Source organism: Furipterus horrens, unplaced genomic scaffold (genome assembly GCF_987537825.1).
Source record: "Furipterus horrens unplaced genomic scaffold, mFurHor1.1.pri manual_scaffold_6, whole genome shotgun sequence".
Classification (NCBI taxonomy): Eukaryota; Metazoa; Chordata; class Mammalia; order Chiroptera; family Furipteridae; genus Furipterus; species Furipterus horrens.
This window is the reverse complement of record NW_028327176.1, coordinates 72,025,980-72,050,954: the sequence shown is the minus strand read 5'-3', so window position 1 is coordinate 72,050,954 and position 24,975 is coordinate 72,025,980. Positions and strand designations below refer to the sequence as shown.

Sequence of the window (24,975 nt, the reverse complement as noted above, 5' to 3'; positions counted from 1 at the left end):
CAACAGAGTATTGAGCCTGGAGCATGGCACACTCTCACTGGGGTCCCAGAGTCAGGCATTTCCCACCCCCAGACCCCAAGGCAGAGGGGTCCTGCTCAAGGTCGACTGGAGCGAGGAAGCAGAGTAGCTGGGGCCAGGGCAACTGCCATTGGGTGAGGAGGTGTTTGTCCCCACAGCTGACCGCTCTCATCTGTGGCTTCATCATCAAGCTGAGGAACTGCCTGCATGATGACGGCTTCCTGCGGCAGCTCTACACCATTGGGCTGCTTGCCCAGTTTGAGAGCCTGCTGAGTACCTACGGTGAGACCTGGGGCCGCCGCACCCTGCTCCTCTGTGATCTGGGGCTTCACACGACCGTGGTCACATGTGATCCGTGCTTTCTTCCTAAGTACTTTTCTGATAAAACAAATAACACATGCTGATGCAAATAAATCCAACATCACCAAAATATGTAAGAAAGAACCAGATGAGAGTCCTGTATAATTACTCTCACCCGTTCATTTTGTGGTTTTTGTTATGCATCTGGAGAATCTTCCTAGTTGAGGATGGATGATGATTCTTTAAGCTCCAACTTCCTGTAGGATGTTTGCATTGTTTCTGAGTTCCTCCTGTGAAAACAGTGTTGGTATGTATGTATCTCTGCACGTAGTCTGTGCCCTTATGGACCCATTTCTGTAGCCACTGAATTATTAGAAGGAGAGTTGCTGTGTCAAAGGGTAGAAATATTTTAAAATTTTATAGATATTTTCAAATTGTTCTCTATAAAGGCTCTTTTCTCCCTACCTTTATTTATTTATTCTGAGAATGTAAAAATAAACAATTTTTAAAGTATTTGCTGAATTTTAGAATTATAAGGCATCTAATAAACATCAAATCATGTGCAGTGGAAGGATCTGGCCACAATATGTTTTACACTCTCTCTGTCCACTTCTGAAGAGCCAGCTCTGCCTTCTGAGGCCCCGTATCTATCTGTCTCCCTCCCCACACCTTCCTTCCCCAGGAAAGGGCTGGGCAGTGTGGGCTATGTTTCCACCAGCTGCATTTTAATGTGACTGTGGGTTTCATAGCAGCATTTACTCAGGGCAAAGTGAGTTGCCCAGTGATGAGGCATAGAAAGGCCCATGCCCACAGTCTCCCCACCTTGCGTCACAGCCACAGCTCGTTGCGCCACCTTTCATTTGTGCCCCGCCCTGTGACCAGGATGAATCTATGGGGAGAATGGCAGTTCCCCTTCATCTAACAGCCCCCCTTCCCTCTTTTGCATCCAGGAGAGGAGCTGGCCATGCTGGAGGACATGAGCCTCGGAATTATGGACTTGAGGAATGTGACCTTCAAAGTCACTCAGGCCACTTCCAATGTATCGACTGACATGTTGCCTGTCATCACAGGAAACCGGTAGAAGTATTTTATTAAGTTGTCAGAACTAGCAGTGTTCTAATTTATGTTTATTACCTGGCATGCCCTCTTTTTTAAAAAAAATTAATTTTTGATTTTTCAGTTATAGCTGACATACATTATTATATAATTAGACAGTACATAACTTACTAAGTGATCATCCCGATAAGTCCTGCACCCATCTGACAGCATACATAGTTGTTAGACTATTATTGACTCTATTCCCTATGCTGCACTTTACATCCCCATGATTATTCCATAACAACCAATTTGTACTTTCTAATTGCTTCACCTTTTTCACCCATCCTCCGAACTTCCTTCTCATCTGGCAACCATCAAATGTTCTGTCTATGAGTCTGTTTCTGTTCTGCTTGTTTGTTTATTTTGTTTTTCTAGACTCAATCATTGATAGATATGTCCTTATTGCCATTATAGTGTTCATATTTTTTATCTTTTTTTCTTCTTAAAGAAGACCCTTTAACATTTCATGTAATATTAGTTAGGTTGTGTTGAATTCCTTTGGCTTTTTCTTGTCTGGGAAGCTCTATCTGCCCTTCCATTCTAAATGATTGCTTTGCTGAGTAGAGTAATCTTGGTTGTAGGCCCTTACTTTTCATCACTTTGATTATTTCTTGCCAGTCTCTTTGGCTTGAAAAGTTTTCATTGAGAAATCAGCTAATAAGTCTCATGGGAGCTCCCTTGTGTTTTTTACTTCCTATATTCCAAATCACTAATTTGATTCTCGGCTTCATCTACTCTATTGTTAATTACCTGTAAACTAGTCGTCATTTCAGTTAATGTAGCCTCCATTTCTGACTGGTCCTTTTTTTATACTGTTGATGTTCTCACTAAGTTCATTAAGCATCCTATAACCAGTGTTTTGAACTCTGCATCTAGTAGATTGCTTGTCTCCATTTTGTTTAGTTCTTTTTCTGGAGTTTTGTCCTATTCTTTCATTTGGGACATGTTTCTTTGCAGCTTCCCTGTGTTTGTTTCTGTGTATTAACTAGAGCTCCTATGTCTCCCAGTAGGTGTCCTGTAGGGTCCAGCAGCACAGCCTCCCCGATCACCCAAGCTGGGTATTCAAGGTGCCTCCTTCATGCAGGCTGTGTACACCCTTACCTTGTAGCTGAGCCTTGATTACTGTTGGCACATCAGTGGAAAGAACTTACCTCCAGGCCAATCATTAGCAAGGACTGGCTGTGACCACTGACTACCCCCCACCGACCACCATGGAGGATCCGCTGTGCAAGGGCCCACTCCACAGAGCAGGAATTAACTTCAGTGGGGCTCTGGCACCTGCTGAGTCTACCCCGTGGGTGTGTCACTTGTGAAGGTGATTGGGTGGTGGTGCTTCGACATGGTCCGAAGCCTTCTGGGAGATGCGGGCCAAGGTCAACCATCACCTGTGTTCTCCCCAAGCCAACCAACATGAGCTTCAAAGCTGTCTGCAGATAGCTGCTACTTGTGCTGGGCTTGGAGGTGCCCAGGCACAGCTGAACTATGAACCAAGGCCAGCTGCTGCTAGTGCCAGGCCTGGGGCCACGTGGTGAGAGGTATGGGGGACACTGAGGCCAGATGCTGCTAGTTCGAGAGATTTTAGAAAAATCTGAAGCATGAGCCAAGACAGGCCATTGGTATGGAAAAGCTGCTGGAAACAGCTGGGTGGGCCTGAAAGTTGGATGGGGCTGAAAGTTGGATGGGGCTGGGCCTTAGGCAGCTACCAGGGTGGGGTTAACAGTGTTAACTAGGTTGATGGAGTCTCAGATATTGCATCTGCATGCCAGCTCTTTGGGGGAAGAGCTCAGAAAAGAAACAGTGGCCTCTATCAGCAGTTCTGTCTAGGAGAAAGCTGCCCCCAGCTCTTGTCCCAATGTGAGACAATTCAGTTCCTCCCCATATGTCTCTCTAGTGCCTTTCAAGCTGCTGCTCTCTCATTGGAGCTCAGAGGGAGTGAGTTTGAGTAAGTCCTTCTGGGGGTCCTTTAAGAGGAACTGCTTGGGCTGCCCTCTGTCTCCCTCTGCCTAAATTTCTGCTGGTTTTTACAGCCAGAAATTATGGAGGCTTCTCTTCCTGGCACTGGAACTCTGGGCTAGGGGGCCTGGTTGGAGCTGAGACCTCTTGTTCCTTAGGGGGAACCTCCACAGCCGTGATATGCCTCACAGTTTTTATTCAGCACATGTGGGTGTGAGACCAGCCCATTACACATTTCCGCCCTTCCTACTGTTACCAAACAAAAAAATGGGGGTTTGTCTGCCTGTTGCCACAAAAGCCAAACTTGTAAGGCAGGTGCCGGTGTAAAAGAGAAGAGGTTTTATTCAGGTGTTGCATGATCTGGGAGAATGGGAGACTCCTGTCTCAAGCTCATCTCCTTTGCAAGACCAAGACAACGGCCAGTGTCCAGAGTTCCTGTTTCATTTTAAAGTACTGTCCTTTGGAGCTCACAGGCGACTGCTAAGTGGTCATCCAGGTAGCTTAGCTTTTTCCCAGCCGCAGTCCATTTCAGGCTTCCTCCTGGAACCTGTGTGTGGAGCCTGTGTGGCCATGGACCATGCGGCTGCTATGGCTGCAAGGTTGTGTGAATTCACCAGCCAGTGCATCACTGGGTGGGCAAGAGATTGAGAGAGAGGTTTCATCATGGAGGCCATGTGTTCCATGACTGCTAAGGCCACGTGACCCGTGGAGAGAATAGGCAAGCCCACCGTCCAAGTGCAGATCCCCAGCCAGGAAGCCAGAGGACAAAAGAGAGCAAGTTTGTTTGTTCCTCTGGGATTATGTTAGTTTGGGTGTGGGATGGGCCAGGTGCTTTCACACGCCTTGGATGGGTTCACCTCCATGCCAATCCTTTCTTTCCCCAGGCTGGACTGGTGGGCCTCTTTGGTCCAGCACCCCGCCACTGCCATTCTGACTTCTATGGCACATGTGCCTGCTTTCCCCTGGTCCTACTCCCAATCTGCAAGTGGAAGTGGGGGGAGGTCTTTTTCCTTTTTACAATTATCTTGCTAGCCTTGCTCACACTCAAGTGTAGGAACCTCCCCCTGCCATCACCTTGGCTGATGAGGGGGACTCCCCTGACCAATCGACTCCGCATCCCCCCACACCCTAGTCCCTGCATACAGCAAGTTGCCCTCACTCAGAGCCCACCAACAGAGAGCACCAAACCATAGGCCTAAGTAAAGAATCCCCGGAAACCCCACACAGCCTCTCAGGAAGCACCAAGAGCGGCCTCTGTGGGAGGGGTGGTGTGGTGTGGTGTCTGCCCCAAGGGCGGAGTATTGACAGGGCATGCACTCAGTTATGTGGGCCATACGGCATTATGCCCTGTGGAAGTGCAGCCTGGTGATGCACTGCGAAACTCAGTGTCCTCACTGTTACCCTGGGCAGTTTGTATAAGTATCCTTTGGCCAGGTGCATGCCTTCAGTACTTAAACCTCTGACTTCTGTCCCCAAGGAGCGTGGCTTGATGCACAAGTGGCTCCCAGGTTCCATTCCAGGGCCTAGCTAGCTCTCTCCCTTTGGCAGCCCCTCCTGTTCCCTACTCTCAGCCTCCTCCCAGCACTGCTACAAGCCAGAGCCTCCTTGGTGATCCAGACAGGCTGTCTCCTGGTAACACTACTAGTCTCATTGTGGCTTCTTTAATTCCCTGTTGTAGGACTTCCATTCAGCCAGACCTCAGGTGGTTTTCAATGATGGTTGCTCTGTAGTTTAGTTGTAATGATGTGGTTGTGGGAGGAGGTGGGTACTGCATTTCCCTTCACTGCCATCTTGATAGGAAGACCCTGCCACGCACTCTTCGTTTTGTTGTATTGTTTCATTCAGTTAAAAGTGCCGATTACAACCCTCTACATTAATCTCATCCTTTAAAGGTCACACCCAGCAGTCCGGAAATCACTGAGCCAGATGGCCAGCCCACGCTCCACGTTGAGGAGAGCTGGTTTGCCTCTTCTCACATGCCTCCTTTCCCACCTCCCCATCACAAGCCTAACCCCTCCTCGTCCTCTCTCCCGTTTCCTAGGGACGGGTTTAATGTGCGGATCCCTCTGCCGGCCCCACTGTTTGATGCCCTGCCTCGGGAGATCCAGAGCGGCATGCTGCTTCGGGTGCAGCCCGTCCTCTTCAACGTGGGCATTAACGAGCAGCAGACGCTGGCTGAGAGGTGTGTGCTCAGCCCTCCCAGGACTGAGTAGCTGGGGTAGTCACTGAGGTGATGCAGAAAGCGTACTTAGCCCTCCTCAGGCTTGAAGTGCTGGGTGGACTTTGTCATCCCTTCCTTCCTTTGGCCAATGGTCTTTAAGTGCAACCATATACCCAGCCCTGTCTTTGGTGCTGGGGACACAAAGATGAACCAGATGTGGCCTGTGTCCTCAGGAGACTTGGGCTGGGAGGAAAGAGATATGGGTGCAAGGATGAAAATAAATGCAGGCAGTAGGAGCCCTAACAAGGTCTGAGAGGGTCGATGTGGGCTTTCCTGTGGCAGGTGATTGCTGAAGTGGGTTTTGAAGAGTAAGTAGGAATTGGTCAGATGAGGAGGTAAAGGAGAGACCTGGCGTCCCCCGCCAAGAACCCTGAGCCAAAGGCAGGCAGGGACAAACTGCTTGTGGGCCAGAGGCTGGTCCTAGGCAGGATGGGCAGTGGTCAGGTTAGACAGGCCTGTATGCCATGTTGAGAGCCCCATCTTGATCCTAAAAGCTTATGCTATGTAAACTCCCCCCAGGGTCACCTTCCAGGCAGTGAGGAGGAATCCTTTGTGCAAGTGTGTGTGTGCACGTGTATTGAGTACGTGTGCAGCAGAGGAGGAGGGGATTGGATGTGTGCAGTCTGCAGTGACCTTTATCACTAGTACATGAAAATCTTTCTGACTTTACATTACATTCATGTGCTGTGTGTGCTTTAGAATAGAAAGGTCTTTCTGTGAAGGACATTTGGTCTCTAGGATGACAGGCTATATTCCCGCTGGGCTTTTAAACCCAATGGATATTGGCCCCTAGGTGTAGGGTCACCCCACTTAGCAAATGTGGTGTGGCTGGTGGGAGATGCGGAAGAACTGTAGATTGCTTGCTGGCTGTGTACTGAATGATGTTAGGGCACAGTGTGCTGGGGAGGTTGTTGGAAAGAGTCCAGCCAGAGGCAGGCAGGGGCCATGTCAGTGGCAAATGATTTCAGCAGTGAAATTGATGGCCGGGTCTTCAGTTGGGCAAGTGTGAGAGAGACAGAGACAGCAAGGAGAGTGACTGTCAGGTTTCTAGGTCAGGAGTGGAGTGGGGACACCGAGCTCAGGAGCCAGGAGCAGATCATGCTCTGTGTAGATGGAGAGTGGGTGCGTCAGGGCCAGGCAGGGGGTTCATTCCAGGGAAGAGAGCTACCTCTCCTGCGAATGGCAGCTGCCATTCCTGGTGACTCTGGTGCGCAGTTTGGGGAAGGGCTGAAGCAGGATCCCAGTGCAGTGAGTGGAGGTGGCAGGTGGAGAAGGACGTGATGGTGGGGTGAGTGCAGGGCTTTTGCTTTGCTCCTGGGACTCTCCCCTCAGCTCAAAAATAAGCTTGGCTGCCATGCCCCAGGGAGACTCCCAAGGCGACAGGTGCCTAGGGAAAAAGCCATGTGGTTCTCAGGGGTGGGCAGGCTGTGGTGGACTCACAGGAGGGAGTCCTGCCTCCTGAGCAAGGACATGGGGCCATGAAGATACTGCTGTGTAGGAAGATCACTCAGCAGGGCGGGGTAGAGCTGGACTGCGCATCCATTTGGCCAAAGTCAGTCCGGAGCCTGCATGTTTCTGTGACCGCTTTGCACCTCCCTGGTGCTGGCTCTCCTCTTTCTCTCCCTTATGCCCTCGGCACGTCTTGACTGCCTGCATGGTGGGCAGGGCGAAGCTGCTTGTTGAGAAGAGCTAGAGTCTCCACGCGCCCAGGAGGAACAGCTGTCGGGTGTGGTCATTCAGCAGACAGAGTGCAACTTCAGACCACATACAGGACTGTGTCCGTACTCCCCAGCCATCACCCCACTGCTCTCCCCTCTCCTACGTACCTCCGGGATGGGAGGACACAGGGACTCCCAGCCACGCGCTGTCAGGGTTTCTGAGCTGTGCTGCGCAAGGGGCTGGTACAGCTTGAGTTCTCATAACCTCTCGGGCACGTCTGTAACCCATCATGCATGGCTCCTGCTAATGAAATGGGTTTGAACTTGTCACCAACACAGTGGAGACAGCCTTATGCTTGGGAGGAGGAAAGTGGCTCAGAATTCAATGTGCACAGTAAATGTTTGAGAAAATCAGTGTTCTAGGCTTTGGTGCATTATGGTCGTACTAGAAGAAAGTGACATTAGCCATCTAACAGCGTCTTCTGTGACCTCCAAAGGTTTGGCGATACGTCTTTACAAGAAGTTATCAATGTGGAGAGTTTGGTGCGGTTAAATTCCTACTTTGAGCAGTTCAAGGAAGTTTTGCCTGAGGATTGTAAGTATTTCTTCACTTGTGATAGGTCCCACCCATCGTCTTATGTCACTTTGGGTGTTTGAGTGCTTCCTGCCACTCCGTGTGGCACTCCCTTCTTGCACCCTGCCCCCCATGGCAACCCTTTTACCCGCTCAGACCCTGCCCAGTCAAGACCCCACCTAGAGAATGGTCCTCAGGCTGCAGGCCTCGGGGTGTCCTTTCTGGCCAGTCCTCTTCCCACCTACATCACACAGGCCACTGTCACACGTGTCTTAGTCACTGGCAAGCATTATGGTTGGGAAGGGGGAGTTCTGTTCTTAGCATTTTGGGGGGCAGATAATTTCCAGTGATGCAAGGCCCCAGGAAATGTTAATGTGGCCTGGTGACAAGGCCAAGGAGGGGTGACTACAGGAGTAAAAGCTACCTGGGCATGAGCCTCTCCAGGGCGGGCCAGCAGGTCTGGACACTACCCAGGAGGCTGGGGGAGCGGCAGCCTATGTGCAGCTTTTAGCCCGTGCAGAATCACTGGTCTGTGAGGCTGAGTAGATGGAACCCACACGGTGAATACCTCTCTGTCAGCTCTGTTCATCAGTGGGCAGGTGTTCACTAAATGGGGTGGCAGGGGTGCCTGGAATGAGCTACACTTGATCTGGGGAAATAAGATGGTCTCCAGGAGGCTGAACTCTGATTTGTCCCAAACTTGCCTCCTCTGGACACCCACAGCCTTCATGACAGACTGAGCCTGCTTCTGTTGCTCTCTTTCTGCCCTGTCTTCTGACCGGCATGGCACTGAGAGTCTGAAACAATTAGAATAGGATCCTGTGTCCACCAGGGTGAGGTTTTATGGTGAACACTACATATGCAGCTAGATCCCAGAATTCCCCATATTTGGTTTTGATCTGGAGATATGGGCACCATAGCTGTTATCCTTAGCCATGTCCTTGAGTCCTTGAGACTCCTCCTTTTCTCTGATGCTCCCAGTGTCCAAACATGCCAGGTTTATTAGGTGAGATAGAAGTATGACTGATCTTCGGTTTGAGGGGTCCCGGAAGGTCTTGGAGATGTCGTGGCAGAGGGAGCTGTTGGGGAGGGTGGGAAGACGCCTGCCTGGGCCACTCGGAGTCCATGTCCCCCTCCCACATCCCCCAGCGATGGCCAAGCCCCCTTAGTGGTTGACACCACTGCCCAAAGCATCCTCCATCCCTGAGGAAGGTTGTGAAGACTAGATCAGTCCCCCTCCCTCCGCCCTCCCTCCCTCCTGCCCTTGGTGGTTCAGCGTCTGCCCCCCCCCCCCCCCAGCCCCTTGGAAGAGCTGAAAGGGGATGAAGTGAGTGCCCTTTGCAGGCGGAATTGAAATGGCAGTGAAAGTAGTGAACTGCTCACCACACTGGTAGCCAGGTCCAGGGCCTAAATACATCCCTGCTTTCTTGCTTAAATCCCATTAAACTTCCAGCTTCAGCCAGAAACTTCATTTGGCCATTTTTGAGCCTAGACGACTCACTGGGCTGTGTCCCTGGGTGTGGCAGCAGCTCCCAGCCTTCCTCTCTTCTAGGCTTACCTCGGTCTCGGAGCCAGACATGCCTGCCGGAGCTGCTGCGGTTCCTTGGCCAGAACGTCCACGCCAGGAAGAACAAGAATGTGGACATCCTATGGCAAGCTGCTGAGGTGTGCATGACAGTGAGGGAAAGGGTGCTATAGCTGTTCCTGCTGCCAGTAATAGTAATAATAGCAAGAACAATAACAACAAATCCATACCTAGGGCAGGAATGGAGAGCACGTTTCTCCATGTGGACATAAGAGAGGGACACTGAGCATGTCCCAAAACTCAGGAGATACTGAAAGTTGCCTGTGAGTTCATGACTCTCAGGCTGCCTGAGTTCTGATAAGTTTGAGCCAGAATCTGTCCCATGGGGCATTTAATAACCAGACTGATGGTCGTTGTCACCCTCAGACCCCTCAGTCGCCTGCACAGTCAATACCAGCTAAACTCCCTGCTTCCTGCATCTTCTAATAGGTCCAAAGAGAGACCGGTGACCCCTACAGTCCCTGTAAACAGTGTTTATCTTACGCTGCAGCTTGGATCTCCTCTTAGGCCTGAGCACTTAATACTTCAAATATGTGGAGTTTCAGGTTCCTGCTCTGAGTCTGGTGTCACAGCTAGTCATTCACTCACCCATCACAGGGTGGGTTTAACTCATCTCCACGGCAGCATTGTTTGTTATTGGGACTCACAAGTGGCCCCAGATGACATCCCAGCTCCCTGCCTGACCTGAGCATAGGGGAAGGATGGACACACATTGCCCTGCCCTGGAGGTATTGGCTCTGCACTCTCCACTGACAGCTGGGTCACTGCCCTGGTTATAGAGCCTGGGAGCTGTTAGGGGACTGTTCTCCCACAGCTTTATAGACAAGAGTGGATGCAGAGACCTGTGCATACCTTGTTTGGGAACTGTGGTTCTGTTTTTTCCCTTGCTACATGATAGAAAAACTATCACTGCCTTGGCCAGGTGGCTCAGTTGGCTGGAGCATTTTCCCACACACCAAAAGGTTGTGGGTTCCATCCCCAGTCAGGGTGCATATGGCAGGCAACTAATCCATGTTTCTCACTCACATCGCTGTTTCTCTCTTTCTCCCTCCCTCCCTCTCTAAAATCAATACACCTATCATTGAGTGAGGATTAAAAAAAGAACTATCATCTATAGCTATGATTGACCATCCCCTATCTCCAGGTCCAAAAGCAGTCCATCCAGCCCATATTTTTTGTCCCCACAGAGGCCCCAAGGTACAGAAGCACCGATTAAGAGTTGGAAGGATCTCAGAGACCCTTAGGCATGTCAGTTCTCATATTGTCCACCTGGGATCCCGTGGAGGAGACAAGTGGGTGGGGCAGCAATGTCAAGCCACTCAGGTCCTGGGCCCTCTCATCTTCACTCTAACCAGAGCTGCATCCTTTTCTGGATCTTAGATATTTTTATTTGTGTGTATGAGCAGGGGCTCCCTGGCTAAACATTGAAGTACTATTAGTCAGGTTGAACCCCTCACCTCACGGATGGCAAAGCCAGCCAGGGCCCCCAGGCTGGCTGGTGGCCCCTGGGGACTGGAGCCTGGCACTGCAGATTGTACCCTCTTGGGCAGAGATGCATGTTTAGCCCCTGCCTGCCTTCTGGAACCTCATGTGAGCTCTGGATGTGCCATCTGTGAATGTTGTGGTCCCAGTTTATGCCATGTGTCTGGGTCATGAATTCTGCAACTTGTAGAATTCAGTGAGCTGTCCGTGGTCACCCTTGCTCTGTCAGTTATAATTTTACATATCTCAATGAAAACATTCTTCACCTAGCTTAGGGTCTGATTAGGGTCGTCTTCTTTCTTTTTAAAAAGCTTTTGTCTGTTCTCAGGAGAAGCCTGTCCTCCTGGTGGTCTTGGATGAACTTGTTTGGGCCTTTTCCATTTTGTCTTTTCTTGGACACAGTAATGAGACCACACTGTGCTCTCCACCTGGTGGCATCCCAGTGGTGGCCATAGGCCCTGGCAGTGCTGACCTGAGAAGTGGGGGGGCAGGGTGTGCCTTCCTCAGGGCAGTGCCACCGTGACTCTGGGATCTTTCTGGAGCACAGCAGGTCACTGGAGCCCACCACTGCCTGGCTTGGAGGGTTTCTCATTCAATATCAGTTCTCACGGTGTCTGGTACAGGTCTGCAGGCCCTTTTCTGAAGCTCTTGTGGCCAGATGGTTTGGAATCCACAGGTGTCCTTATTTGAGAAATGGCATGGTATACAGTTGGTGCACATACATGTGATGTGGTGCATATGTGTGACTTAACATCCCAGGAGACTTGGGGAAACACTCTGGAATCAAACTCATTAACACTGCTTCATTGAAAAGTATGACTATTTATACAAAAGGGATAAATAAAGATTGTAAATAGGCTTCCACCAGCTCAGCTCTAGGTATGCTGCCAAATGAGGTTGCCACAACCCCCCCCCCCAAATCTCTTGTTTTAGGGCTTTCTGGATTTGGGGACTGTGTACTGAGGATTTTATCCAGCGATGCAGATGAAGTGACACCAAACATCCTTCCCACGGGGCAAGGGGATTCCCTGAGGTGTCCCTTTCCCAGCTTGGAGGGGCCCATCACACGAGCCCCTCATATGTGAGGGGCACACACACTGCCACTTCTTCCTGTGCCAGGGCCCAAGTGGGGTGGAGGATGGATGGCCCGCGGGGCCTGGTGGTCAGATGTTGGCCTTCTGAACTGTCCCCATCTGTGTGGGACAGGAGAGACCCGTGGGTCTGTTTTGTGCCTTCTAGAAAGGCCGAAGGACCTGACCAGGGGCTCAGCATCCTTTGAGCAGTTCTGACCTCCTTGAGTTAGTCTTTGCTGCCCTTCCACCCATCCTCTGAGGAGCCAACAGCCAAGGGCTGAATATGACAAGATGGTGTCGTCATAGTTTGGAAAAGGGTGACACCTCCGAAAGGGAAGGAGCCTGAACTGCTAAGGAGCATCCTGTGTGAGCAGGCATGCGTGGTGTGGCGGGGAGAGAGGCAGCCCCACGGCAGCGACTGTTCTCCAGCTCTGGCAGGATGTGAAACTGGGGAGCAGGTGCAGAGGGAACGGCTGGGCCTGGGGCGGAGCTGTCCCCTCATGTCCTGCTGGGCCCTCCAGGGGAGGGTGGCTCCATTCTGCAAAGTCGCCCTCTAAGCACAGCCTGTTTTTCTGTTGGCAGATCTGCCGCCGCCTTAATGGGGTCCGGTTCACCAGCTGCAAGAGCGCCAAGGACCGCACGGCCATGTCGGTGACGCTGGAGCAGTGCCTGATCCTGCAGCATGAGCACGGCATGGCCCCGCAGGTCTTCACACAGGCCCTGGATTGCATGCGCAGGTGAGTCCTTGCCCGCCCGCCCGCTGCCGCCTCCCCCGGCTCCCCGGCACAAGGTCCTTTGACTCCAGCACCATGCTCTGGTTTGACTTTGGAAAATTCGCCAGTGTCTACAAAGTCAAACTCTTGGCACGATCAAACTGAGACAATGTTCTCTTTTAAGTCAAGGGGGAGATAAAGGGCTAGCAGTCCCTAGAGCAGGACTGCGCTGAAACAGGTAGACGGGGCCAGCTCGGGTGTCAGCGGTGACACGGGGAGCACCTCGTGAAAGCCGTTCAGCACATGGCACCCCCAGCCACCAGCCCTGCTGTGGGTGTGGCTGAGGGCCAGAGCTGTCTCAGCATGCATCTGCTGTTTACATCGTTTGTATGTCTCCTTTCAAACTTGAGTGACAAAAGTGTGTCTGCAGGTTGCACTGGTCTGCTCCGCTTCTTCTCTAGCAGTTGACACAATTTGCTTTTATGAGCAAAGTGTCAGTTGAGTGTTCTATGGTGGTGGCAGCCACCTGCCCGCCTGTCCATGTGGGCCGTGGTGACCTCACCCTAACAATGTTCTGATTCTGAGGCAGCAGGCGTGTTTGCAGAATGAAACCCGGGACTCAAAAGTGTCTACTGTTGACCGATGCCTTGTTTCAAGCACTGCCGGGGAGCACCCTACCACACATACCAAAAGAAAGGATAAGAAACCTGGTTTTCCTGTCTCCTTCACTGTAGTCACCAATGCTGTCACAGTCTTGTTTGCAACAGTCACTCCTACTGAATGTTCTGTCATTTGTCCTCTCACCAAATTCTTTAAAGTGTTCGATTCTCTTATCCTTTCTGTATGTTTCTGCTGTTTGACCTTCTCACAGTAACGCACAAATGCTAGGCCTGAGCTCCTGCTTCTTGGTAATATAGCATTTTGTAAAACTGAAATTGTTCTGTCTCTGTTTTGTCTTTCCAAGTTCATCTAAACCTCTCTGTTTTCTCAGAATGCACTTTGAGAATGTTCACTACCCTCCCTGCCCTTAGCCTCAGGAAGGCAGTAGAGGCTCAGAGACCCCTGCCCGGAGTGGCCTTGATGGAGGGCCTATCCTCATGGATTTCATGCCCTTCAGGGTCTGTGTCCTTGGTGCCATTAGAGGGGCAGGGCTGGGCTTCCAGCCACACCTGTGCCCTAGTACCTGAGAGGTGGTGGGAGGCACTGCTCTGGAGGCATGCGGACCGCAGGCAGCAAAGAAACGAGAGGTGGAGGGGGGCTGCCTGTGGTTGTCGGAGCAAATAGTAGGATCAGGTCCATTCAGGAGAGCACGTCAAGCCTGGAAAATTGATGGAGGCAAAAATGACAAAGCTGCAGTTCTCCTACTTCAGATACATGAGGACACAGTGTTCTTTGGAAAATCAGTAATGCTGGGAAAATAGATGCAGGAAAAGATCAAGCCCAACATGGGATGAACTGACTCCCTGAAAGAAGCCCTAGGTGTGAGTCCTCAGGAGCTGAGCGGGGCTGCCGAGGGCAGGACACTGTGGGTCAGTCATTCACGGGGGTTGCCAGGAGTTGGAGCTGACTCAGCAGCCTGTGACAGCCGCCATTCAGGAGACCAGGCCCCGAGCCAGGTGTACAGCTGATATGTAGGCCTCTGCCCAATCTTGGCTTCTGAAATAAATTTAATGAAAACAAGAGGTCATCCTGACTTCATCTGAGCACAAAGAGCTCAGGAGACCAGGGAGAAAGTGGGTCCTCAGAGACGGGGCCTGCCCCACCTGCTGCCCATAGCTGCATGGGGAATGGGGTGCTGCCCACGTATGCACAGACTGGTATTACAGTTCACACATACAAAACACTTTTTACCTTTTATCATATAAGTAATTGATACCCCTTGTAGGAAAATTAGTAAATGCAGGTTGTTCACACACGCGCGCACCACAAAAAAAGTCTCCACATTCCTGCTATTAACAAGTAACAGTGCTAACATTTGATATATACTTTTTCATAGATATATACATACATACATACATACATACACACACACACACATACATGTGAGTGTGGTTAATCCATGTATTGCTTAACCAGTCCCTGAACAATATAGAAAATAAAACACAAATACAAACATATTCAGTTCTGCCTACTGTTTTTAGCTTTTTTCATTTAGCTGTCTTGTGAACATTTTTCAAGTTAATAAATGTAGACCTTAATCATTTTTAGCACAGCATAGTTTATCCAGTTGGTGGCCATTGACTATTTAAGTTGTGTATGGTTTTGAGCACTTTAAATGGTGCAGAGAGTATCCTTATGTGTTCTCCTAGCCACATTGTCCCCAGTGATTTCTTAGCTTAAAAAGTGATACCTCTGTAAGGCTTTTAAATGAAATTGACAGGCTGTTGTCGTACCAGTCACACTCCCTCCCCATATCAGCCACCAGGTGTCTGCTCATCTGCCATCTGGGTGTTACCGTTCCTGTCACAGTTCTGAGCACTTCTGACTCTGTGTGCAGTCAGTGTCCTTTTCTTGCCTTACAGGTGAGGACCCACAGGTCCTGAGCAGGGAAGGGCCCTCCCATGGGAACAAGCACCATTCCCTTGGCCTCCTGCCGCTCTAAGACCCCCATCCACCTCCAATGATGTTTGTCTTTTTTAATGTTTTTCTGAGTTTTCTAAATCTCTATGGGGAACATGTATTAGAATCCTAATCATATAAGATGTTATTAAAAACAAAAAGAAAGTTCAATCCCATTTCACCTCTGCCCGCCCCCAGAATCCTCACAGCACCAACCCAGGGCACTGTCCCAACTGCCGCCTTGTCCCGCTGGCCTTGTAGCATTTCAGGCTCTGGCTACATGCTTTTGTTTTAAGGTGGCACTGTTACACCTGACTTCTGTGTTCTCTGGATTGTCCTGTGTGAGGAAGACAGGTGTGTTCCTTGACTGCAAGCTTGAGGGGCTGGGTCACAAGCCCTATGGAGGCAGCAGTAAACAGTGGTTATGCCCTTAAGAGAAGGAGTGCATTCTGGTTCTCTTGCTTTCTCGCTTGTATCTGACTGTGGTGGACCACTGCATGCAGGCCAGGGTGCTGGGCTGGTGAGAAGTGGGTGTAAGGGGTAAAGCTGATGCTCAGGCTGGCCTTCTCTGGGAGGCCCAGGGTAAGCAGTGGCAGTGCTATGCTAGCAAATGTTGAACAACCAGCTCTCTCTCCAAAAAAACCTCCCAAACTCCTGATCTGTAGCATTTGCCAATTTCTGTGGCATAAATACTCCCACTGGGGCCTATTTCAAGCTACCAGTGGGGACACTGCGGGACATGGAGTTGGGAAGAGATGTGTACACGTGGCTCTTCTGAGCTGTCTGGGCCGATTCCAGTTCACTGCTGGTGGCCCCTCTTCTCGAGGCCAGTGGCTGAAACACTAGCAGCGTGGGCCTACCTAAGGACTGCTGTGGTTGCGGATGTGACAGTCAGCCAGTGCTCACAGCAGGAATGTGTCCCTGTCAGAGCAGCACCCCGAGCAGGGCCAGTCCAGGGCTTCCTGATTCCTCTGGGAAAGCCTGGGAGGACCTCTGGCCTGTCCCTCTCCCAGTGGGTCCTGGCACCTCTGACTGGGTCATCGTTGCTACCTTGATGGCCTTGCATAGAGGATGTGGTTCCAGAGTTTTATGTTTCTGGCTGCCATCTCACCTCAGGGGAAAACCCCAGATTTCCAATGGAGCTTGGTTAGATGCCATGCTTGGGGATAATAACTTGAAAAGCTGGAGCCACCAGTAGCTCATGCCTTGCCGCTGCTTAGCCTGCAAGCCAAGGTGAGTGGTGAGGGCCCTGCCTTGGGTTGACACCCGAGGTGGATGGTTTTGTTGGAACAGTTCATCAAGAGGCAGCTTCAGCAAGCTCAGTCGCCCACCCCTGCGCAGGCACCTGTGAGAAGGTCAAACTGCCCAATGGTTCTTCATGTTCAGCTTGCTGTTTGAGATCCACGTCTTTGCAGCATGTGAGCGCATGGCAGGGCAGCATGACGTGCGCTGGGCAGCTGAGAGCGTGAACATGGAAAACCATTTAGTCAGCCTACATGTGTGCGTTCAGTAGACTACAGTATTTTTTTCTTATTTTCACTTCTCTTTCTCTTCTTTTTTCTTGTAACTGTGCTGGTTTTGTTTCGGTATTCCTTTCACACCCTTTCTGCATCTCATCTTTTCTTTCTGTTGTGGCTTCATTCCATTTTTTAAAACTCTATCTTTTGGTTCTCCTCTTTTTTCCATTATTTTGATAAAATCCATTGCATGTGTCTCTCTTTTTTCTTTATTTCATTTCCCTTTTCCTTTTCTTTTCTCCCAAACTTTTTCCTTTTCACAGCATTGGAACACGGGAGGTAGTCACCCAGAAGAACTTGAGCGGCCTGGTGCCCATCCGAGACTTAAGACTAGATCCCGGCCTCCTCTGTTCCATCCCTTTATTAGCTTTGAGCCCCAATTTACTGATTGTGTGGCTCTTTCTGAGCATAGCATACCTGGTGACCAAATTGCGTTGCAAATGAGTATCATGAAAAATTAGTAAGTCACAAGAAAACAAAAGTGCCAGAATATACCTAACTGGACAGAAGGAATGTGTCAAAGCGTGGTTACCAAGAAATATTTCATGCCTTACAGTTTGGCATTTTGTTGTTCTGAACTATAAATACTTGCCAAATTATTTCACCAGGAGGACTTGCTCATTTAAATTCTGTAGTTTTCAGTGCTTGTAACATGTTCTACAGTGCTCTGTGACTGCATTGTCTAGCTAGCCTGGAATCACTTGTACCAAAACTCCTATTTTCTGATGTAAAGCTATTTATTACCTGTATATCACATGTGCCCTGTTTCCAAGAGAAAGAATTCTGTCTGAAAGAATTTGTATATTTGATACTATTCTTTAAATGTACTGCTAACCTTTCCTTTCCTTTTGAAGAGAAATGAAAAGAAAATGATAGATGCTTTATAACTGGCTCATCTGGATAAGTCTATTTAATAGGACATTGACTTTCTGCTTTCATTTCAAAGCGCAGTCCCTTAAATTACAGTAGCAAACAGTTTGCAGAATCATAACATTTCCTTGCTCATGTTTATTATTTCCAGTTTGAGGTGACACAAAGCTGTGAATACAATAGCACATTGTACCAAGTCAGGCACATAGGAGAACATACAGCATGTGACTTTAGATTTACTCTTAAATCTTTGAGGATCATTGAACTGATCACAGGAATTAATGTGTATAGTAACAAAAGGCTGTTAAAGTTATAGACATTTTTTTTTCTTTAAGTAGCATTTTTCATTTTAAAGATTGCATCTTTAAATTTGGATTAAAGTCCAGATATCACTTCTCTCTACAAATCAAATGTAGTTTATAATGAAAAGAAAAACCTCAAAGAAAAATGATTGAAAAATGAGGCTTGCCTTTTGGGCAGTTGTGTCAGATGGAGCTGGGAAAGAGAAAAAGTTACTTTGGTTTCTGCTGATATCACTCTTAATTTTAACAAGACACTCTTCATGAAGTGGGATGATTTACAACCTTAACATTCACATTTGGCAGAAGGGTAGCTGTACACCTCTAAAGGTAACAGAATAAATTAGGGGGAAAATTCCAGAGATCCTGTATAAGAAATACTCAGTGGTTTCTCTGTCTTCCAGTTCAAATCATGTTGTGATCTGTTTTTGACTTCTAGCTGGTTCGTCATAACACTGTATTTTAAGAATGTTTTCTTTTTTTGCCAGTCTAGAAAAATTGGAGTGAATTTAGAGAAGCTGGCTTTTTAAGAAACTTTACATCTATGCATGCACACAAACCCAGTCCACCACAGAATATGGCCTCTCCATTCCCTTCCCAAGATTTCCAGAACTTACTCTGGGATTTCTCTGGCTTGGAGTCAGATCTGAGTCTGGGTTTTAGGAATCATAGAAGCAGTTGGCAGTGAGTGAAGAGTGGCAGACTCAGACTTTAAATCTAAAATGGCAGCTCGTCCTGTTCACACACCAGGCACCCTTCTTTCCTGGACCCACTGGGGCACTGTGGGAGACCTAGGGCAAGCGTCACGCCTGGGGGAGAGTCCGGTCTTCTCACAGGGGCAGTGTGATGGCACTGTCTTTTCTAGAATAAATGAGGTGGGGCTGTCCTGTGGCACAGCTCCCGACATCCTTCAGTAGGGAGCCTCTTTCCAAATGCTGGGACGGGGATAGGAGACTAGAATGTGACACTGGTTACCAGGAGAGGTCCTGTCAGTCTGAGATTCTATGAGAAGTGTGTTGACCACTTCCTGTCTGTTAGATCGTGGTGCACACGTCAGCTAAGACTCTTGTGCTTTATTTGAAGGAGGGAATGTAGAGTCCACAGACATGCTCAGTTCCCACTCACAGCTCCCTGACGCTCGGCAGGGGTGACAGGTGTGGGTGCTCATCTCGAGGCCATGCACAGCTGACGCGGACAGCACGCCCCGCTCTTCCCTGGGCCCCTGCATCTGTCTGTGACTCTTCAGGGACTTGCTCAGGACTCACCGCGCAGCAAGGGAAGGCCCTCCTTGGGGGTGAGGGCTCACGGACCCCACAGCCTGTACCTTGGCTGTCTGCCGTGGTGCAGCCTGGCCTTCCCGCGGCATGTAGGTTTGGCACTAGGCTGAGAGGACATGACATGGAAGGGAGAGAGGGTAAGGTTCTTTGTTTTCCTCTTCAAGGGCTGGGTCAAAGGCCAGCACATTCCCACTCTGCAGTCGTAGGCCAGCACGAGGGAGGACACCTCAGCCTAGTGCTGTGGGCTCTTGTGGGTTTTTTATAGAATATTTGAGAAAAATGACTCAGTGTGCCCACCCTATGTGCTGAGTTTTAATTTCACCAAGGTCCTTTATTTATTAAATCAAGCTAAATGTATATCTGGAATCTTTTCTGCTTTAGTGAGAAATAGGCAGGATGAAACAAAGGGGAAGATGATTCAGGAAAGGGGAGTCCTGAGATTTGGAGATGGTTTTCAGGTTGCTTCTAAGCTGATGCTAATGCTGAGACCCAGTCACTCTAGACATCCAATCATTAAGACATTGATGCATCCAGATGGGTCCTAAGGTGGAAGAACCCACCAGAAGGGGAAAACTAGGAGTGTCCCTGAAATGAGTTGTCATTTGGGTTTCCATTCTAATTTTTCATTAAAAAAATGGATGTTCTCAAAAACAAATAAACATATAATGTATTCAGCCAGATAAACTAGTAATAACCTTCTTTAACATGTAAATAAAAGATAATGTCAAAGTTCCCAAATTATTCTTTGCTCCTCAGAGCGGTTTGGCATTTATTTGTGACAGGTGGTTTTTGAGATGTACATTTATGTATAAATGGAGAGGCCCTATCTGAAATAGTCTGATAACATGAGTTTCCAAAGATTAAATGAGACTAACTGTGCATAGAACCTAGAGCTTCTGCTTTAATTGAATTACATTTTATCTGGTCACTGGGTGTTAGACAGATATGACCATGATTTACTCAAGGTCCCTCTCCTGTGGCTTAGGCAGTCAGCTCAGATGACGCCGCGCTGGGGCTTGAGGCTCTGGTGACAAGGAAACATGTTTGAATTGTTACTTAATAAGAAGCAGGTGAATACTTACCTGAAATTTTTGAATAAAATTACTGTTTTCCTAAAAATATTTTAATTTCTTGAAAATGAGAATGTCATTTTCACTTTAAAACGCTTGACTTAGCACTTGCCACTGATTTTTTTTTTTTAATGCATGGTATAATGGTGTTCATACAACTGGAAATACTTTTTTTAATTACTGTTTCTTGATAACTAAATTCTACATCTCATAAAGGGGTTTTTGTACCAAATTTGATAACTAGTCAATTTCATTGCTAGTTTCAGAAAATATAAAAATACAGTTAGACTATCTATAGGAAGTCATTTATATTGAGTTGCTTTTTCCTGTTAATTTGATGTCTACACCAGAACACTTTCCAGCGGACCCCCCTGATGCTCTCATTTGGGAACATGAGGCCTGTCTGCCCCTCATTCTCCTGCTCTGCGTTTGCTTTGCATACTGGGTTGCCAAGACAGCCCCCCATCAAACACAGCTGGGACGGTGCTGGTAGTGGGTTCTCTAGGGAAGGACACCTGTGGGCACTCACTGGCTTGGTAGCCCTCTTCTGAAAGGTGACCATAATGAGGGACCTCGGTGGGGTCACTCCAGCCCTGATAGCCATGCAGACCCCCCCCATGCAGCATCACCTGGGACCACTGGATTGCTTTGCACCCACGTAGGAGACAGTCTGTTAGAGCAGCCTTCTCAGCCACAGGGCTTTGCTGCATGTTGAATTCTGCAAGGAAAACCAGCATTTTGAATTTGAGGTGATGAGCAGCTTTCGCTAACATAGAGCAATGCAGCTCTTTCAATGCTTTGGTAAGAGTCGCGCTGCCTCTTTTCCACTTAATTTGCTGTGTAATGGGATCTTTGAACCACTAGTTAGGATAGAACCCTGAAATACCTAAACATGAAATACATGAAACCATTTTACAAAGTTTGCTCCCACTTAGATACAGTGCTGCTTTCGCAAATGCAAAACATGCGCTCCCATACACATGTCCATCACTGTGCTTCTTAATTGCCTTGCTCAGAAACCCACCATCTTATGTGTGTATTGTTGGAAATAGTCTGGCACCCATTTAAATTAACCTTTTTTTTAATGCTATAAAAATAATCAGTTCATTCCATTTTAGTTTAAGTCTTTTCTTTTTTTTCCTTTTTTACTGCTGTCATTTCTTGTGCTTGTTTTTTCCCCAGTGAGGGTTGTCGAAGAGAAAATACAATGAAGAATGTTGGAAGTCGCAAATATGCGTTTAATTCCCTGCAGCTGAAGGCTTTCCCCAAGCATTACAGGCCTCCTGAAGGGACTTACGGCAAGGTTGAAACTTGAACACACGGTGTCCTCTAATTAGCTGTTATATAACAAATGTGGGTGCCCTCTAGTGTCATATATGAATTCTTCAAGAAGACCTGAAGGATTGGTTTTTACTTTTGTGTTTTAAAATGTTTCACTAAAGAGTCTATGGAGCATGTTTTTTATTCCGTTGGAATCAGTAGGAGGTAATGTTCGGCTCAGTAGTGTGGGTAGTAACAACTGCCCATTTAAATAGCCTGCAGCCAGAACCACAGAGATGTCATGGGTAGTCAGTCACCTCTAGGAATCAAGCTAGGTAGGTCTGAAGTGCTAAAAGACTTTTTAAAATGCCCACTTAGGCAGCTGCTCAATTATTTTTCTACTGAGTAACTCAAAATTGAGTATTGAATTACAATCTACTTTTTAAAAATCTGAATGTAAAACAGTAAACAGTTGGATCCTGGACAGACCAGTAAATATTACATATTAATTCAAGTTTTGGGGAAAGAAGCTAGCTCCGGCTCATGCAGTGAGAGCAGGGGGCTCTAATGACTTATATCTACGACAGCACAGGTGAAGCCAAAAATTGAAGTAAAGGTTGAGAAATAGCCTGAGATAAGACTTTATTAGAAGATAACACCTACAAGGCCACTCGCACAATGGGGTCCACTTCTGTCCCTTTTGAGTTACGGAACAGGGTGTCTGCTTGAGAATGGAAAGCCAGCTGTCTCCTGTTCTCTAATCTCCGCGTCTAGTCCCACTGTGACCCAGGGTATATGTCCCCTTCTCTCCTGGATGCTGAATTACAGCACTCCAGGACCTCGCATGGGTATGGCCGATGCCTCTCACAGCAGTGGGGATTTGTGTGTGTAGATGGTGGAAGCCTAAATCTTTTCAGGTCGGATGACCTTTTGTGAGTTTCCCTATTTATTGTCTTCTGAAAGACAATACAATCAGGTTTGAATGTCTGATGAAAGTATCTCTTTAGTTTGCCATAATTGTTACTATCCTTTTCTCATTTTGTTATATAAGGTGACTATTGAGAAAGTTGAAATTAGCTCCTAAAATGAGATTTTTGAAAGGGCCATAAAAGTTAGGGATTTCATAGAAAATTGATGTCTGGTCATCTATTATAAGATGATGAGTCTTCTCTGCACATAACAGTTTTTTTAGTTTACATGTTTTATCAATCCTGTTTATAATGATGATTGTTTATATGTTATTTAAAAGGCTGTAAAAGGAATATACGTGGCACATTCACAATGCTAATCCTAATGATTGGTGCACTCTTAGGAAACTCCTGTGTCTAAAATTCTGGGTATTATCCTTTGGACTCCTTTAGAAATGCCGCTTGGAAACCTAACAGCCTGGGAGCTGAGGCACAGGCAGGAGCACCTGTGACAGGGACACACGGGGGGAGCAGCTGCCAAGGGTGGAACTGGATGACTTTCCAGATCCCTCCTACTGGGAAGTCAGCACACAGACAGTCTGCTGTCTTCTGATTTCCAATAGAAGGAAAGTTTTCACAGGTTGAGTGTGAACTGGTGTGGAAGACACATCAGTGAGGGACAGTCAGGGTTCACTGTCGAAGCTGGGTTCACTGGAGGGTGGCAGCAGAGAAACCCATGGCCGCCAAACCAGTGCGGAGACGGCAGCAGCTCGTGTCAGGTTCTCTTGTGCCAATCCCCGTTCAGACAGTTTCCAGGATGGCTGATTAGCCTTTTTATCTGTCCACCATTTCATTTAATTGTAATTTTTCTTGTATCTTTCACACTTCCATCTTTTCTCATTTTAACATCACTACCTTTTAAAATATTCCTTTATCTTTTTAAATTAAATGTCACCCATGCTGTTTTCAGAATTTTTTTTTTGTCTGAAGAGCATTAAATACCTGCATTTATCAAAAGGGAATATAGCAAATGTTGAGTCAGTTATTAGCAGTTTTGCATGTGGCACCTTTTTGTGGATTATTTTCCCAATTTTGTCTTCATGTTATGGGCCACCATGGAACTCTGACTTGGCTAATCATGTAGAAAATATTCAGATTCCAGTATTATACTCGAGTACTGCTGCCGGGCTCCCGTGTGACAGGTCTCACAGGGCATCACGCACTTACTCTGCTTGCTGAGCAAGACACGTTGTCGTGGTGGCCGGCAGCTCCTCGAGAAACATAGGAACTTCTGAGTTTTCAGCTGTACAAGGAAGGCAGTAAAGTAGAGGTTCCATGCAATGTTCCTTGTAAGGCCTCCACAGAATAAGAAATGTTGAGACACAGTGAAAACCTGGGATGTGCTGTGGGTTCTGTCAAAGCACCTGCAGCACAGTTGCTGTTGATTTCCTTTAAAATTATATAAACATTGTATAATACAGTTTTGTCCCTACACAATTGTATTTACCAGGCTTAGTGCACTAAAAAATGTACTTTTATTTATTTGCTTTGGACAGTATTAATATATAAACATGTAGTTACCATTTTATATATTCTTAGCTCATTCAAAGCCATGTATGCTGTAAATGTGCTAGTCTTTAGAATAACAAATAAATAACTGACAAGAACATTAACCTTGGTCTTGCCTGATTCATTCTGTTGCATTAGGAGGACTAGTTCCCTGGCTGGCGCATCTGACTGCACAAGTATTAATGGGCATTGCACTGAACACTTAAGTGTAAACAAGGGACCATGAGAGACTTGTTTTATGACCTTTTTCACTTAATATGAAATGAAGTGGCATTGGGATGTGGGATTAAGAGCATGGATGTCTCCTTACGACAGGCCCAAGTCCCAATCCTATTGTCACTCCTTGGCTGGTGACTCTGAACAAGTTGCTTTCTTTGAGGCTCTGCTTCCTCATGTGCAAAGTATGGACACAATGGTACATTCTTCATAAGGCCATTATGAGGTGTCTCGGCATTAAGTTCATGTTAGATATGGTTGTTACTGTCCTGTGTCTGTTAATGTGGGTCACATTTTCTCTGTGGGTTGCCTGGTCATGACTTGCCAAAATGTTTCATTTATGGTTTGATTGTTTGTTATAACCAGAACTACATCTTGCACCAGTGACTTCCCTTGAATAAGGTCCTGGCAGTAGAAATGTACAATTTAAATGACAGTGTAAATGTTTTAAAATTTTTGAATTTCTCATATAGGCATACCTCAGTGATATTCTGTGGGTTGGTTCCAGACCACCGCAATAAAGTAATTAGTGCAATAAAGTGAGCCACACAAATTTTATGGTTTCCCAGTGCATAGAAATGTCTTATTCTCATTACAGCTGTTACTACCCAAGCTATGGCATACACTCCCAAGAGTGTAGGATCAGAATAGTCACACCTCACATTCCCCCTTGGATCCCTTTTGTGCCTCAGCACTATCTTCGCTACAATTCCTTCTTGCACCAGGCTCCTGATGGGCCTTTTTGGCAGGTCTGC

The 24,975-nt window shown here is 47.7% G+C and overlaps 1 protein-coding gene across 10 annotated transcripts in view; it reads left to right on the top strand.

Moving 5' to 3' along the window:
* INPP4A (inositol polyphosphate-4-phosphatase type I A) overlaps window positions 1–23,417 on the top strand; it is a 122,001-nt gene extending 98,584 nt beyond the window's left edge. For 5 of the 10 annotated variants that reach the window (XM_090281767.1, XM_090281766.1, XM_090281762.1 and 2 more), the window contains 7 exons: window positions 177–300; window positions 1,269–1,395; window positions 5,411–5,551; window positions 7,746–7,843; window positions 9,375–9,487; window positions 12,545–12,699; window positions 21,450–23,417. In XM_090281767.1, the coding sequence (XP_090137893.1) occupies window positions 177–300; window positions 1,269–1,395; window positions 5,411–5,551; window positions 7,746–7,843; window positions 9,375–9,487; window positions 12,545–12,699; window positions 21,450–21,582 (891 nt within the window). In that variant the 3' untranslated portion in view covers window positions 21,583–23,417. Of the gene's footprint in view, window positions 1–176; window positions 301–1,268; window positions 1,396–5,410; window positions 5,552–7,745; window positions 7,844–9,374; window positions 9,488–12,544; window positions 12,700–17,014; window positions 17,351–21,449 lie in introns of those variants that run through there. The other 5 variants (XM_090281758.1, XM_090281764.1, XM_090281763.1 and 2 more) reach the window with 1 other exon arrangement.
* The last annotated feature ends 1,558 nt before the right edge of the window (window positions 23,418–24,975 follow it).